General features: G+C 41.7%; 1 protein-coding gene, 1 non-coding gene and 1 pseudogene across 2 annotated transcripts; all 3 read right to left on the reverse strand.

Annotated features, from left to right (window-relative positions):
* Window positions 1-7,388: 7,388 nt before the first annotated feature.
* LOC112860184 (U6 spliceosomal RNA) lies at window positions 7,389-7,495 on the reverse strand. Its single transcript, XR_003223597.1, has one exon. It is a non-coding gene; the product is annotated as a U6 spliceosomal RNA (small nuclear RNA).
* A 3,411-nt stretch (window positions 7,496-10,906) lies between these two features.
* Window positions 10,907-11,671, reverse strand: LOC112860077 (elongation factor 1-beta pseudogene; annotated as a pseudogene).
* A 3,812-nt stretch (window positions 11,672-15,483) lies between these two features.
* LOC112860074 (putative olfactory receptor 1F12P) lies at window positions 15,484-16,428 on the reverse strand. Its single transcript, XM_025923290.1, has one exon. The coding sequence runs from the start codon at window positions 16,426-16,428 to the stop codon at window positions 15,484-15,486; it is 945 nt and encodes a 314-aa protein (XP_025779075.1).
* Between the last annotated feature and the right edge of the window lie 295 nt (window positions 16,429-16,723).

A 16,723-nucleotide genomic window follows, 5' to 3' on the forward strand; every position in this document is an offset into this window, starting at 1 on the left:
ATCATTTCACTTTTGGTCATTGGGAGCCTTTTCAACTTGCCTCCTGATTCCTTTTGACATAACTCTAGTCATCTTTGATAGCTTCTTTATTTTCTGATAGGACAGGATGTTGCAAACTCCTCTTGTACATTTCCTGCTCCCTTTGAGAGTGAAGAGAAGTGCTATTAATTATGCCAGGACAATATGGTAAAGTGGGACTCCAGGACAGATGGGGATATTTGGTCACCTTATATACAGCCCTCATTGTGTGTGATTGGATGTCTGTGGTTTCTTCACCCAACTATAATGTTGGGCACTTTCAGGGCTGGCAGGTAGTGTGTCCCATGCTGCTGTGATAATGAAGAGTGCCACTCCAAGGGGTATGACCTTTGTAAGAGAAACCCCTTTTTATACCTTGGGTGGTGACTTTCTGCCTAAGGTCTGTCCTGGGGAGCTATTGCATTAAACATTTGCTTTTCAAAATGTATGCCATGAATGTTATCAGCAGCCTGATAAACTATATTTCAGTACTTTCAGGTCCTCTTTTATTCCAGCCTAGGGGCAATTTGAAGAGCCCTTGTTTCTTAAAAAGTAAGTTGGTTTCAAGTTCATCATGCAACACAGGCTGACTTTATCTACTTCTGAGGTGAGGAAAGTAACTATCAGGAACATGTTTCTCCAGAGTCTACTTGCCCTTTTATTTTTTTTATTTGTATTCTATTTTTAATTTTTTTTAAAGTTTATTTATTTTGAGAGAGAGAGTGTACATGAACGAGCATGTGAGTGGGGGAGTGGCAGAGAAGGGGAGTGAGAGAATCCCAACCAGGCTCCACACTGGCATTACAGGGCTGATATGAAATTCAAGATCATGACCTGAACTAAAATCAAGAGTTGGATGCTTAACTGACTGAGCCATCCAGGAGCCCTGCTACTTGTTCTTCTACAATTTAGCCAGTTTCTCAGCCTCTGCACTACTAATATTTTGTGCCAGGTAGTTCTTTGTTTTGGAGACTGTCCTGGCTCTTTTGTGCATCAACCTACTACATGCTAGTAACACTCCCCAATCAACAACTAAGGAGGTTTCCAGACATTTCCAAATGTCCCCTGGGTGGCAAAATCGACCCTTGCTGAGAATCACTGCTTGTAACATTCAGGATAATTGCTGTTGTGAATTAGATGTTTTGTTTTTTTCTAATTTAAATTTTAGTTAGCCAACATAGAATGCAATATTGATTTCAGGAGTAGAATTTATTGATTCATCACTTAGAGCATGCAGTGCTCATTACAACTGCTCTTCTTAAGTACCCATCATTCATCTAGCCCATCCCCCCCCCCCCCCCCCCCATTAACCCTCAGTTTGTTCTCTATCTTGTTAAGTAGTTGGTTTAGTTAGTGAAAGAAAGGACTGGCATTTCAAGGACTAGAGCTATTTCCTGCTAAGCTTAATACCCCAGCCTAACTTTCTAGAGAACAAAGTTTTACTAGAGATCACTGGGATTAAATGTAGTATTGCCATGTAGAGCCAAGAGCTATTGAGATAGAATCTCAGGATAGAGGCCTGGAAACTCTAAAACCTAGGTGGTTTCTATGCAGGCAACCTGGCTTATTGCTTTGGGTTCTTTTCAGGCAAGCACCTGCCATAGAGCCTCTATATCACAGAGAACTTTTGCTTGGGGCCTAGATTCGCCTTTCCCGGTAAATGCATGTGTGTAGTGGGGGCCACTTAAACTCAATGCAGCCAATGCCAGCCTTTTTTCCTTCATAATAAGGTCCTCAAGGCGCACAGTAGACAGTAAATATTTCAATGAAAGGTCTGGATTTCTGCCTTTTTTAGTAGCTAGAATGGTCATAAGAGTGCCTGAGGAGAAACATGACATCGCATTGCCCCTAGTGGCCCTTCTGATATGGCTGACATCTCTAGCTGTTGTGCTACCAATTGCAGTCACATCGAATTCACTTAGAAATGCCATAAGCCAAAGAAATTCACTGGGGCTTCCTACAGTTTTGTATTCCTATCTTATTTTTTCCCTTTTATCTCAGTTTCTGAAGGACACATTTCTAAAGATTTATCATGTCCAACCTATCCCCAGTATTGACACATTTCAATAAAAATTTCAGTAAAAATTTGTTCATGACAGGGAGGGCGGGCAACGTTCTCCCTTGTGTTTGTTGCTGGGAATCTGAACTGCTAAGAGTGAGGATGGAGAGGGTTGGGTAAGGCAGGTGTTGTCCCTTGATAAACAGAGGGACTTGGGAGGAGCAATTCCAGTTTCCTGGAAGGGTGAATGGGCTCCAGTAGAATGGCTGCCATTGCTGCCACATGGTGTAGCCATAGCTCTGTCATCTGAGTGGCCAGAGACCAGGAAATGGCCGTACTCCCAAGAGCTCGCCTCATATGTTTTCCCTTCCTTAGTAAAAACCATAATCTCTGGAAAAGGTAGTAGATTAACCTTTAGATAGATTGGAAACAAAGAGGTGGCACGAGTCTATACCTTGTGACTCCCACCTCTGGTAGCTATTTGAGTATTATGTTATCTCTGTGTCTGTGAAACAGTTGAGGAAAATCTGATCTACATCACCTAGAGATTTCATTGACTCCTGCAAAAGCTCAGCCTGTTGTATGAACAGGAAAAGTAGAATGAACAATAAGTGGTTTCTCATCAAGAGCCAGTCTTCTTACTAGGTTTCTCCAGTCTTTAAGGGTTCCTGCTTCCTGAACTGAGGTGCTAATGGAAGGACTGGAAAGTAAGAGATGGAAAAAATCCCAGCAGTTAAAACAGTGTGGAACTCATTCGTAAATAGACCAATGGAATAGCAGGAAAGATTGAGAAATAGCCCTGGCTCTGTACTGAAGAGGTTAATTTTTTTAAAAGTCACATTGGTATAATTGGATAGCTATTTGGAGAAAGATAAAAATAGACCCACTTCTCACATCATATCCAAGAGTGAACTCCAGATGTATCAGGGATGTAACTAAAAAATGAAACTACCCAAGTACCAGAAGACACTGCGGATGAATTCCTCTAAAACATGGGTTCAGGGAAAAGGCTTTAAAACTGCGGCTTAAAATCCAGATGCACTAAAAGAAAAGATTGGTGCATTCCTACATAAAAATTTTGAGAACTTCTGAATGGCAAAAACCATAAGCAAAGACAAATGACAAGTTGGGAGAAAATACTTGCAACATAACGCAAAGTTCCAGTATTTCTAATATATGAAGAACTTTGTAAAAAAATGAGTTAACCCCCCAAACAAAACAACCCCACTGAAAAATTGATAAACTGGAGATCACAAAAAAAGATACCGAAATGGCTATTAATGATATAAAAAGATGTTCACCTTCGCTCAAAATAAACTCCAATTAAAACTGCACTGACTGAGAGATTTCTTTTCCATCACATTGGCCAAAATTCCAAAGCTTGACAATACACACTATTGATGAGTTTGTGGGGAAACAAACAGGAATTCTTACCAATTGCTAGCAGAATGCAAAATAGTGCAGCCTCATGTGGAGGAGAATTTAGTAATAGCTAACGAAATTATGGATGAATTTACTGTAAAGCTATCCCTCTAACAATATGAAAATACACATGCACAACATTATTCATTACAGCATTCTTACTGCAAAAAATACTGGAAGCTGCATGAATATCCAAGATAGGTGATTGAAAAAATTATGACACATCCACACAATGTAGTATTGTGCAAATTTTAAAAACTTTATCATGGGGCACCTAGGTCACTCAGTCAGTTAAGCATCTGATTCTTGGTGTCGGCTCAGGTTACGATCTCATAGTTTGTGAGTTCAAGCCCCACATTGGGCTCTGCGCTGGCAGCATGGAGCCTCTCTTTCCCTCTCTCTCTGCCCCTCCTCCACTCCCACTGTCTCTGTCTCTCTCAAAATAAATAAATACACTTTAAAAAAGTAAAAAACATTGGGTCAGTTTTCACAATTGGAATATGAATCTGGCTTAGGTAGAATCATATCAATGTTAAATGTACTAATGTTGATAATTGTGTTGTGGTTATGTAAGAGAATATCCCTGTTCTTAGGAAATACACACTGAAAAATTTAAGGATAAAGGACCATTGTGTATATGTGAGGGGGAGGAAGGAGGAAGAAGAGGGAAGAAAAGAAACAAGGTAAAAATGTTAAGGATAAGTTAATCCAGGTAAAGGGATATATGGATACGTTGTACTATTGTCATTGTAATTTTTATGTAATTATTGAAAATTCTTGAAATTATTTTATTATAAAAACTTCAAGTATTAAAAAAAAGAACTAACATCATTTACTACTTCTGACCGTGGGAGGAAAAGGGTCCCACGTACTTGTCCGATGATAATGGCCCTAAAGTGGGAGCAAGAGGGTGGCACAGCATATAGCTCACAAGATACACCAATTTAATCATACCTCATCTTGCTCAAGAGCTGCAGATTCATTCCTACATTTTTTCCACTGTGCATGGTGGGCCAAGCCTCCTTCATGCAGTGAATGAAGCTGGTGTGGCAGCTTTCTTTTCGGTGTCTTGATCTATATTCTTGATTTTGTGTAGGTGTACTCACAAAATACTTTCCATTCAGCCTTTAGACCGGTCATTTGCTTCAGGCCTTGTGACCTCTACAGGTGCTTTCAGCCACATTATACCTCCTGCCGCAAATTAGGGATCATCTTCCCCAAACCTGCTGGCTTTAGCCCATTGCTTCGGGGAGCATCTTTGGTCATTAATGCATGCTCTGGTTGATACATACGTACAGGTATCCCTGTGGGCATTCAATCTCACAGTGTTTTGGAATTATTTCATAATTTGTAATTTACTTGGTGCTTATGACAGACCTCTATGACAGTACAAAACTGATGGTCAAATAAATGAAATCTGGAGGGTTAGCTGGTTTGAACAGCAATGAGTTAAAAGGGAAGAGTAAGCCTCATTGTAGAATTGTTGAATATGAAATAACAGAAGGGTTGTTAGATGTTGGGGACTGGTCTTTAGAAGGCAGGTCAGGGTTGAAAGCCTAGTTTTTTGGTGTGTTTTGTTTTGTTTTTTAGAGTCAGTGGGTATGCCAGAAATTAGGCTTTCTGGGTGCCTATCACACACCCCTCGTATGTGATAGAGTTTACCTACCATCCAGTGACCCTGGGTATACATCTGGAAGCTCCCCCAATGCCAAGCCCTAGCAAACTTTGCAGGACCTCAGCTCCAGCCCACATCTAGTATCTTTACACACGTTAGATCAGCAAGAGCTGTTATGCCTAGAGACCCATAACATTCCAGTGTCCTCACTGGTCCCTGACTGCTCTGTCACCCCCTACTCCAAGTGTGACCCTGATGCCTCTCTGGTAAATCCTACCTGGCTCTGATCATACCTCTACATTGACGTACTTTATACTTCAGGAAACTCAGGGAAGGGGAGTAGTGGGACATGTAACTGGATTGTGTGCGTTGGACTTTAGAAGATCATTTCTCATAGAATAATGGCATCTGACTCAAAAGATCCATTGTAGCAGATCTAGAAGTTAGTGATCCAGCTCCACTGTCTAAGAAATTTCCCTTGCTTTCCACGCTACTGCAGAGGATACTGCTGCCTCTGGGTGGTAGTCAACACTCAGTAAATCCAGCTATGTCAGCTTGCTCGGGTGTATTCACATCCTTGCTAGTGGTGGAGTTAGCAAGTCTTTGTCATACTTTGTGCTCAAGGTGAAAACTGTCCTTAGGATAGTCCAGATAGAGGTTTTGTTCTTTATGCTGTTAATTAAAAAAGGAGGCCATTAATTTGACTGAGGTAGTTCTAATGCCTTGGCAGCCTACATAAGCAACCCAAAACCTAAGTCTGTAAATGCCTCAAGGTTAAGAAATCAAAACATAAGGATAAACAGTCACAAACAGCTAACTGGGCTTTCTCATACAAGACAAATGTAAGCTCTAGCCAGTCAAATGGTTTCCTTGCTTTGCTTCCTATCTTTTTACATGTCTTGCCACTACCTCCTGTGGATAGAGTGCTGCTAACCATTTCTGGTTTGATACTGCCTGATGGGACTCAGTTTTTGCTCAAACTTAACAATTTAAAAATGCTTCAGGTTATCTTTTAACAGTGCTTTTCAACAGAGATTCTCAAATTATTATCTGAAGACCACTTGACATCAAAATCACCTGGGGAACTTTTTTTTTTTTAACATTTATTCATTTTTGAGAGAGAGAGCTCTCAGAGCATGAGTGGGGAAGGGGCAGAGTGAGAGGGAGACATAGAATCAGAAGCAGGCTCCAGGCCCTGAGCTGTCAGCACAGAGCCTGACACGGGGCTCGAACTCACAGACTGCAAGATCATGACCTGAGCCAAAGTCGGACATTTAACTGACTGAACCACCCAGGTGCCCCTTGGGAAACTTTTAAAAACTGTATTTGTGGATGGAGTAGTGGTCCAAAGGGACCTAAGAATCTTCATTTTACCCAACTCCTCAGATGATAATAATGCACATAAATTTTAAGAATGGTAGCTCCATTGAGTAGAACACTGTGGCTTCACCAGAGCGCTCATTCAAACATTGGAACAGATCCTGAAGTTTACTCCCACCAGCCCAGAGCAAGTATGAGATGGCTCTAGGAAGGAACAGCAACGCATGACCTTCCATAGCAAAATGTTACTGTACTCCTCTCAGGTTGTAGCCATAACACACAAATTTCTTCAACAATACAGGACAGTTACATCCTGATCTCCCACTAGCAAAGTACTTTGTGAGCTAACAGAACCAAATCTGTAAGTTGTTCTGAGATCTGTGTTGGTAAAAGATCTTTAACAGTATTCTTTTAAGTAAACTCTTTGTTCTGTATAACTATAGAGGAGGATTCAGAGTGCATTGAGGGCATTGATGGTGAGACCACTGAAATGATACAGGAGAGTTTGAGAAAGAGCACAGCTTCTGTGACTGAGAATCAGTCCTCATCCAGAAGTCGAGTTCAATATTAGACTGGATTCTAGATCAGATCTCTGTTCAAGAAAAAAAGAAAAAGCCTTCCCTTTTTTTTTTTTTTTGAATGACGTGTTGTTTCCTCTTATTTTACCTTGACTTCTTAGTAAAATATCTTAAGATGTAATCCTTTTGTGCCTGACTAAAGTAAAGTGATGTCTTGATTTGTTGAAGGAAAAAGAAGATAAGGGGGAGGAAGATAAGGGAGGGGAAGACTAAGTGCAGGGCCATTTGTAGATTTGGCTGTCACTTTGTTGGAAGAAGCCTTCACAAAGGACACATGTCCTTTATTATGTAGAGGTAGCAAAAATAATTCTCCTTATCTTTCTCATTCCACTGGATCTTTTCTCAGTATTTTGTTATTTGATTTGATTTGATTTGATTTGATTTACTTTCCAGTGTAGTTTCAGGTGTACAATTTAGTGATTCAACTATTCCATACAAAAATACAAAATATTTCACAAATTTGCATGTTATCCTTGTGCAGAGGCCATGCTAATCTTTTCTGTATGGTCCCAATTTTAGTATAAGTGCTGTCAAAGTGAGCACTCTTTTCAGTTTTAATATCTATTTCCTTACCACCCTTCCATCCAAACTGTTCCAAACCTACTTTGTTTATGTGGAGCTGACTCTAGGTGTCATCTAAGGGGAGATCCATTCCTATACTGTCATTTCTATAGACCATATCATGGTCAGAATAGCTCCATTCATACAGAACACACTGACATCTCAATATTGGATCTTTATTCAATATGTATTATATTACTGCATTTCATTTTCCTTTCCTAACTTAGTAAGTGTAGTAGCAAAAATGAAAAAAAAGTAGTAGACTAACCTCAGGCTAGGGGCACCTGGGTGGCTCATTTGGTTAAGTGTCTGACTTTGGCTCAGATCATGATCTCACCATTTGTGGATATGAGCCCTGTGTCAGGCTCTGTGCTGACAGCTTAGAGCCTGGAGCCTGCTTCTGATTCTATGACTCCCTCTCTCTCTGCCCCTCCCTGGCTCAGCTTGTGCTCTGTCTCTCTCTGTCTCTAAAACATAAATAAACATTAAAAGAATTTTTTTAGAATAGCCTCAGGCTACAGACAGATAGAAAGACATGCAACTTTTCACCGAAGACATTTAATAGAGATTTCAAGGTTTGTTTGTTTGTTTTTATCTCTTAGTTTGAGTGTGGAGAAAATAGAACACTTGTACACTGTTGGTGGGAATATAAAAAGCAAAAGTGCTTTGTAAGACAGTATGGCGTCTCCTCAAAAAATTAAAACTCGAGTTACCATATGATGTAGCAATTCCACTTCTGGGTGTAGACTCCAAAGAATTAAAAACAGGGACTGCCATGTTCATAGCAGTGTTATTCACCATAGTCAAAAGGTGGAGGCAACCCAAGTGTCCATCAATGGATGAATGGATAAGCAAAATGTGGTCTTTCCATAAAATGGATTATTCAGCGTTAAAAAAGGGAGGACATTCTGACATGCTACAGCATGGATGAACCTTGAAGGCATTGTGCTAAGTGAAATAAAAGGACAAGTGCTGTATGATTCCATTTATATGAAGTACCTAGAGTAGTCAAATTCAGAAAGACAGAAAGTAGAGGAGTGGTTGCCAGGGTCTGGGAGCAGAAGGAATGGGGAGTTGGTGTTTAATGGGTAGAGAGTTTCAGTTTTGCAAAGTGAGGAGTTTTATGGAGGGATGATGGTGTGGCTGCACAACAGTGTGAATGTACTGTATGCCACTGAACTGAGCACTTTAAGATGATAAATTTACATTATATGTATTTTACCACTAAAAAAAAAAAAGACAGAAATGTGCATTGGCTTTATCAACTTCAAGAATCATTGGTGGTATTGGTAAGAGCAGTTTCAGTGGCATGGTGGGGTGGGGGGAAGCGAGATTCCAGGGTGTTTTGAATTCTCCCTTGAGTTCTAACTCATAGATACTGCTACCCACTTTGAAGATCAAATAGGCATCTCAAACTTATCACAAAACCAACCGCTTGGTTTTCTCTCCACCATCCAAACCTCTCTCTCTCTCTCTCTTTTTTTTCTCATCTTAGTGGATAGACCTTGCATTCCCTCAGTTGCTCAGGCCAAAAAGCCTACAACACTCTCTCATACCCTGAATCCACACCATCAGCAAATTCTGCTGGTTCTCCTTTCAACCCACACACAGTCTGGCAACTTAATATTACCTCCAGCATGTTCAGGTTCGAGCCACCATCTCTCTTGGACTACTTTAACAGCCTTCTGATTAATTTGCATGCTTCTATTCTTTCTTCTTGATAGTCTCTTCACCATATAAGAACCAGACAATCTTTAGAATATGTAAGTAAGATTATCTCACTTCTCTGTTCAGAACTTTCCAAAGGCTTCCCTTCTCAGAATAAAAGCCAAAGACCTTACTTAACTAACAGTTCTTCCTGGAGCACATTGACCAACATGCCAGGAATGCTCCCTCTTAGGGGCTATGCTTTTGTTCTCTTTGCCTGGAACCCATTTTCTCAAGACCTTTTGCAACTTTATATCTCTTCTTCATGTGAGTTTCTGTTTTGAGAGACCTTTCCTAACTACCTGTGATATTTTTAAAATGTGTCTGCAAATTCTTTGTCATTCTTCCCATTAAGAGATAGAGTCTAATTCCTTTCCTCTTGAATATTGACTGACCTTAGTGACTCTTAACAAAATACGGAGGCAGTGAGGCTATGTTACTCCTCAGGGTAGGTCATGAAAAACAGTAGTTGGGATGCTGGCCTTGGAACAGAACCGTCATGCTGTGAAGAAGCCCATGTCACACAGACATGCCACACTCCAGCAACAACAGCCCTAACTGTGGTCCTCACTGACAACCAGCATCAACCGTTAGATACATGAGTGGGGAATCCTTCAGGAGAACTCTAGCCCAAGCTTGTTTGTATACAACTGCATGATGGACCCTGAGGGAGCATTGCTGAGATCAACCCAGTCACCCCCAGAAATATGAGAGAGAAAATAAATGATTGCTGTTATTTTTTAAAGATTGCTTTAACTAATATTTATTGACTATCTATTAGTTATCACAGGTTATTTTATATACAAGAACTTGTTTAACCTCTATAGTAGCCCTGGTTAGATAGGCATTATTTATTTTTTTATTGTTTTATTATTTCTTTTAAGTAGGGTCCATGCCCAATGTGGAGCTTGAACTCACCACCCTGAGATTAAGGGTCACATGCTCCACCAACTAAGCCAGCCAGGCACCCCAGTGATTGCTGTTATTTTAAGCCACTAAATTTGGGTGGTTTTTTTCTCAACAATGGACACTTGAAGCACAGACCCTACCACAATTATACTCCTTATCAGTTGCTAGTTCCTGACCTGAATATGTTTTTCTTTTTCTTTATAGCACTTAGCATTTACAGCTTTCTGACATGTGCATATTTGTGTTTTTTTTTTTTTTTTTCCTGTTCTCCTCCCATGCCCTGGAACATTAGCTGCATGAAGGTAGAAACTTTCTTTTGTTTGCTGATATATCAGTACCTATAATATTACCTGGTGCAGAATTGTCATTGGAGCTCAAATTGTATTTGTTAAGTGGATGTAGCTATGGCCCTCTGGTGTGGAAAAGTTATCCACTGTGAACAGGAAGGTATCGGGGTGAAAGAGTTATATAGGACTTGGAAAATGCTGTAAAGGAGATACTTATTATTCTCATTATTCTTTTTTTTTTTTTTAAGTTTATTTTCAGAGAGAGAGAGAGAAAGAGAGAGAGAGAGAGAGAGAGCGCACAAGTTGGGGAGGGGCAGGGAGAGAAGGAGAGAAGGTTCTGTACTGTCAACATAGAGCCCCACCTGGGGCTTGAACTCACGAACTGTACGAAATCAAAGTTGGATGCTTTCACTAACTGAGCTGAAATCAAAGTTGGATGCTTAGCCAACTGAGCCTTCTAGGCGCCCCTATTCTCATTCTTTTTTTTTTTTTTTTTTTTTTTTTTTGGTCTTCAAGCTTTTATTTAAGGGCAATTATCTACAATGAACTTCAAATCTTATTAAAAGCAGCCATGTCCATGGACTGCACACAGTCCTCAAAAGCAGTGATCCACTCCTCCAGCATATCTGTTCCAACTTTATCATCTTCCACTACACACTGTATTTGAAGTTTTTTGATTCCATACCCCACTGGAACTAGTTTAGAAGAGCCCCAAACCAAGCCGTCTGCTTGAATGCTTCGGACGCACTCAGTTGCATATCTTTCTCATCGTCCCAAGGTTTCACGTCTAGTAAGATGGAAGACTTGGCAACAAGTGCAGGTTTTTTGGCTTTCTTTGACTCATGTTGTGCAAGGCGTTCCTCTCTTAGCCACTTTGCTTCTTCACTTTCTTCCTCCTCCTCAGAACCAAAGAGATCAATGTTATCATCATCTTTACTATCTGTAGCTCCACTTCCTGTGATGCATTCCACATTAGAAGGGCCATACTTGCCCAAAGCTTTCTTCACTCCTGGAAGGCTGGTCTTTTCCTTTTCGTAAGACTTGATGTGATTATACCAACATAGGACATGATACAAGTTGGCAGGTGGAGGGCCGGAGACTACTTCAAATACTGCCACGTCTGCTTGTGATGGCACATACCCCTCGATGTAGCTCTTGTCTGCCAGGTAGTCGTTGAGCACCTGGAGGCCAGTGGGGGTTTTCAGGTCTCCAAAACCCATGGCGTGAGCTGATCCCAGAACGGGGCTGCAGTGGAGGAAAAGACGAGCGTGGGGAGTGAGCGCCTTGTGCTAAGAGGGAAAAGGGTCTCATTATTCTTGAAGATGCTTCCACTTTACTACTGGTGGTACTTAATAATGCTATTTTAAAAAATGTGGATACTAGAACTATTTTTTCCTTTCTTCTTGAATACCTTATTTATTATTAATTTTAAAATATAATTTATTGTCAAGTTAGCTAACACAGTGTTTACACTGTGCACTTGGCTTCGGGAGTAGATTCCCATGATTCATCGCTTACATACAACACGCAGTGCTTATCCCAACAAGTACCCTCCTCAATGCCTATCACCCATTTTCTCCTTTCCTCCAGGCCCCCATCAACCCTCAGTTTGTTCTCTGTATTTGAGTCTCTTATGGTTTGCCTCCCTCTCTGTTTGAAACTATTTTTTCCCCTTCCCTTCCCCCATGGTCTTCTGTTAAGTTTCTCAAATTCCACATGTGAGTGAAAACATATGATATCTGTCTTTCTCTGACTGACTTGTTTCACTTAGCATAATACTCTCCAGTTCCATCCATGTTGTTGCAAATGGCAAGATTTCATTCTTTCTCATTGCCAAGTAGTATTCCATTGTATATATAAACCATATCTTTATCCATTCATCAGTTGATGGACATTTGGGCTCTTTACATAATTTGGCTATTGTTGATAGCACTGCTATAAATATTGGGGTACGTGTGCCCCTATGAATCAGCACTTTTGTCTCCTTTGGATAAATTCCTGGTAGTGCTATTGCTAGGTCTTGGGGTAGTTCTATTTTTAGTTTTCGGGGAACCTCCACACTGTTTTCCAGCAACTGCACCAGTTTGCATTCCCACCAACAGTGCAAGAGGGTTCCTGTTTCTCCACATCTGCGCCAGCATCTGTTGTTTCCTGAGTTGTTAATTTTAGCCACTCTGACGGTGTGAGGTGGTATCTCAGTGTGGTTTTAATTTGTATTTCCCTGATGATGAGTGATGTTGAGCATTTTTTCATGTGTCAGTTGGCCATCTGGATGTCTTCTTTGGAAAAGTGTCTGTTCATGTCTTCTACCTATTTCTTCACTGGATTATTTGTTTTTTGGGTCCTGAGTTTGGTAAGTTCTTTATAGATTTTGGATACTAACCCTTTATCCGATATGTCATTTGCAAATATCTTCTCCCATTCAGTCAGTTGCCTTTTAGTTTTGTTGATTGTTTCTGTTGCAGTGCAGAAGCTTTTTATCTTGATGATGTACCAATAGTTCATTTTTGCTTTTAATTCTCTTGCCTTTAGAGATATGTTGAGGAAGAAATTGCTGCGGCTGAGGTCAAAGAGGTTGTTGCCTGTTTTCTCCTCTAGGGTTTTGATGGTTTCCTGTCTAACATTTAGGTCTTTCATTCACCTTGAGTTTATTTTTGTGTATGGCATAAGAATTTAACACTTTATTTTTTAAATAGAAATTAACAGTCTGATAAGTTCACAGAATTAGGTTTATGCTGCCAAGACTGTAAAGGTGGCTGGGCTTCTGAACTTTTTATAGTTGACCTCTGTGTAGGATGAGGAAGAGAACATCCTTTTCCACTTGCCCCTCAGCAAGCGGTCTCTGGGCCAGGAATAGAGCCAGTCTGCAAAGGTGTTTGCTATGAGAGAAGGATTGTCTCATCCTGTGCCCTTCCTTGGAAGAGAGGCCTCTGAGCCAGAGAGCCTTCTCACAGCCCACCAGTGAGCAAGGTCAGTTGAAGGTCTTTCATATTTATTCAGCACTGCCCCTTTTTTTTTTCTTGTTCACTTTTTTTTTTTTAACCTTGGGTCCAAACTATTGTATTATTCACCATTGTAGCAAAACCATATTAAAGGAAGACCTCCCCTCCATGTTGACATCGGCTTTTCTTCACATCATTTTTATAGGTTTGAGGTGAGATTTTCTTGCTGTTATTGTGGTTTTATGGTCAGAGACCCAAGAAAGCCTAAATCCTTTCCTGCCAAATCATTACAACTCTTGAAGGTTCCCAAGGAAACACTATGCTCAAAGGACAATAGCAAACTTTGAGCCAGAGTACCACTTTGTGGGTGTCTGAGTTATACTCAGTAACCTCAATCGTGGACTCAGTGATCAAAAGTGAGCTGGAAAATAGTATGGGCCTACCTGCTTCCTACTCTTAGCCCCAAATCTGAATTGAGGATCGTGTGCTCGGGCATGGTGTGGAGAGAGAGAGAGGGGTGACTGGGCTTCAAGTGGGGATTCCAGGCAGACCACAAATAGAAGAGGACTAACCAGGGACCAGGCTAGAAGGAGGGGACTTCATTCCTGGATGCTAACCCTCTAGGGTATACTGCCCTTTATAAAATATGCACCAGTGAACTCCTTAGGCTCTGACCTCCCAGATTGGTAGCTCTTTTACCTTGAAAGGGGAGAGGAAGATATAAAACATATTGGTTAAGACTAAATCATGGGGAGAAAGGATGTAAATGTTTTTTTTCCCAGTGTTTGCTACCATTGTCATGGTCATTATTAGCATCTATTAGCAGCATACTTTTATTGAGTCATTATTTAAAAAACTTTTTTAAATGTCTTATTTATTCTTAAGAGAGAGAGAGAGAGACAGAGCAGGAGCAGGTGAGTGGCAGAGCGAGAGAGGGACACAGAATCTGAAGCAGGCTCCAGGCTCTGCGCTGTCTGCACAGAGCCCGACGCGGGGCTTGAACTCATAGACTGCGAGATCATGACCTCAGCCGAAGTCGGACACTTAACCAACTAAGCCACCCAGGTGCCCCGAGTCATTATTTTAAACCAGGCACTTGATAAAGTCTTCTGAGGATGAGTTTCTTAAGATGAATAGGAGCTTTTATAAAATTTAAAAATGACCCAACCATCCTGTTTGGAGTGGAGTTGTGGTGAACACGAATCATGCAAAGCCAGATATGAAAGGGTTGAACAGCATTACAATTATATGGTGTTCCAGGAGACAGAAAATTCTCTCAGCTGGGGAGACTTGAGGTGGCTTCATGAAGGGTATGGTATTTTATCTGAGCCTGAAGGACACCTGGAAATTTGATAGAAATGGGCAAGTTGACTCTACTGGAACAGCAAAAGTAGAGACTAAAAAAGCACAGTGTGTTTGGTAGAATGGTGAATTTCAGATGGACTGGATTCAAATGGCCAGTAACTATGGGGCCAGGACCAGAAGTCAGTGGTTAGGACTTTCTGTGTAATGCTCTATCATGTTCTACCATACCCCTTGCAGCCTGTCTAGGTGTTCAGCTGAGATATCACTGTAAGCATCCCTAATGCGAGTATACAGAGCTATGGAACCCTACCCAGCAGCATCCAAGGCCAAGAGTGGGATGGCTTTGAGGACAATCAAGTCTGTCCCCAGAGCTAGATTCAACCCAGAATGTGGGGATGATGGTTGAGGAAGTGGGGGTACAGCAGAAGAGTTTAGAAATTGGGATGCATGAAGGTTAAGGATTTGAGGAACAGAGGGTGCATGGGAGCTCTGAGAGGGCATCCCTTTGGCACAGGCTATCAGCACAGGCCACAGATTCTTTTTTCACATGGACTTCTCTGGAAGGTCTGCAGACAAAGCTAATTTGCATCTGTTTATGTGGTTCTGTCTTTAGGGGAGAGGTTATGCCCCTCACCATGTTTGGGCAGTTTGAGCAAAGCCCAAGAAGGAACTTGCAAATTACTTATGGAGAAATGAGAGGACTTCCTGGCCATGGTGACCCAGGACAATTAAGTCTACGTTTCTCTAGCCCTCTATATGTGGAGCCTGTCTCTAATTCATCCCCTTCCCAGCACAAAGGCCCTAAGAGGGGTCTTTGCTGTCACAGCCCACAGGATAAAGCCTTTATACTGAACAGTTTTCTTGTGGCTCCCTTCATGTCCTTGCTTCTCAGGCAGTAAATGAAGGGGTTCAGCATGGGTGTGACCACCATATACATCACTGAAGCCAGTGAATCCTTGTCAGTTGAATGGGATGATGAGGGACTCAAGTAGACCCCCATGATAGTCCCATAGAAGAGGGTGACTACAGTGAGATGAGAACCACAGGTAGAAAAGGCCTTTTGTTTGCCCTGGGTAGATGGGACCTTAAGCACAGCAGACACAATGTGGGTGTAGGACACAAGAATGGCGAGGAAAGGAATGAGGACAATCAAACCCCCCACCAGCAGAATCATGAGCTGGTTGAGCTGTGTATTGGAACAGGATAGCTGGAGCAGGGGAATGAGGTCACAAAAGAAGTAAGGGATGACGTTGCTGGCACAGAACTCCAGCCGAGCCATGAGGACAGTGTGTAGCAGGGAGTGGAGGCTGGCGATGAGCCAGGAGCTCCCCAGCATCAGGGCACAGATTTGCAGACTCATCATGGTGGAATAGTGAAGGGGGTGGCAGATGGCCACATAACGGTCATAAGCCATTGCCATCAGGAGAAAGTTGTCCATGTTGGCAAGCAAAATGCAGAAGTAGATCTGGGTTAGGCAGCCACAATAAGAAATGGACTGAGTCTGCATCTGGATGTTCACAAGCATCTTAGGGACTGTAGAGGAGATGAAGCAGAAATCCACAAAGGAAAGGTTGCTGAGGAAGAAGTACATGGGTGTGTGGAGGTGGGAGTCTGAACCAGTGGCCAGGATGATGAGCAAGTTCCCTGCTGCCCCGACCAGGTACATGACAAGGAAGAGCCCAAAGATCAGATCTTGCCTTTCGGGCTGGCTGGAGAGCCCTAGGAGGATGAACTCAGAGGCACTCGTGTAGTTTTCTTCCTCCATGGTTGCCTGGTCCTGCTGGGAGATAAGATCAGGCACAGGCTATATGGAGCAGGGGGTGGCACCCGTGCCTCCCTTTTTTTCCTCATGTAACTCCTCAGCTCACATCTGGCCAACTCACATCTCTGTTCATTTGGTACAAACTCCAAAGAAAGCTCTCCACCTACCATAGGAAAAGCTTCAACCAGGGAGTCTTATGGTCCCAACAGATCCCAAAGTCAGGGTTTTAATTATTCACTAGCAAAATGCTGCTGATCTGGAACGGTGCAAAGCCCCATCTGCCATCCCTCAAAAGAGA

This window comes from Puma concolor, chromosome E3 (assembly GCF_028749965.1).
Source record: "Puma concolor isolate L17-30 chromosome E3, mPumCon1.1.hap2, whole genome shotgun sequence".
NCBI classification, from domain to species: Eukaryota; Metazoa; Chordata; class Mammalia; order Carnivora; family Felidae; genus Puma; species Puma concolor.

Bases quoted from the DNA above. Each gene is read 5' to 3' on its own strand.
- LOC112860074 (XM_025923290.1), bottom strand. From the start codon at position 16,428: ATGGAGGAAGAAAACTACACGAGTGCCTCTGAGTTCATCCTCCTAGGG.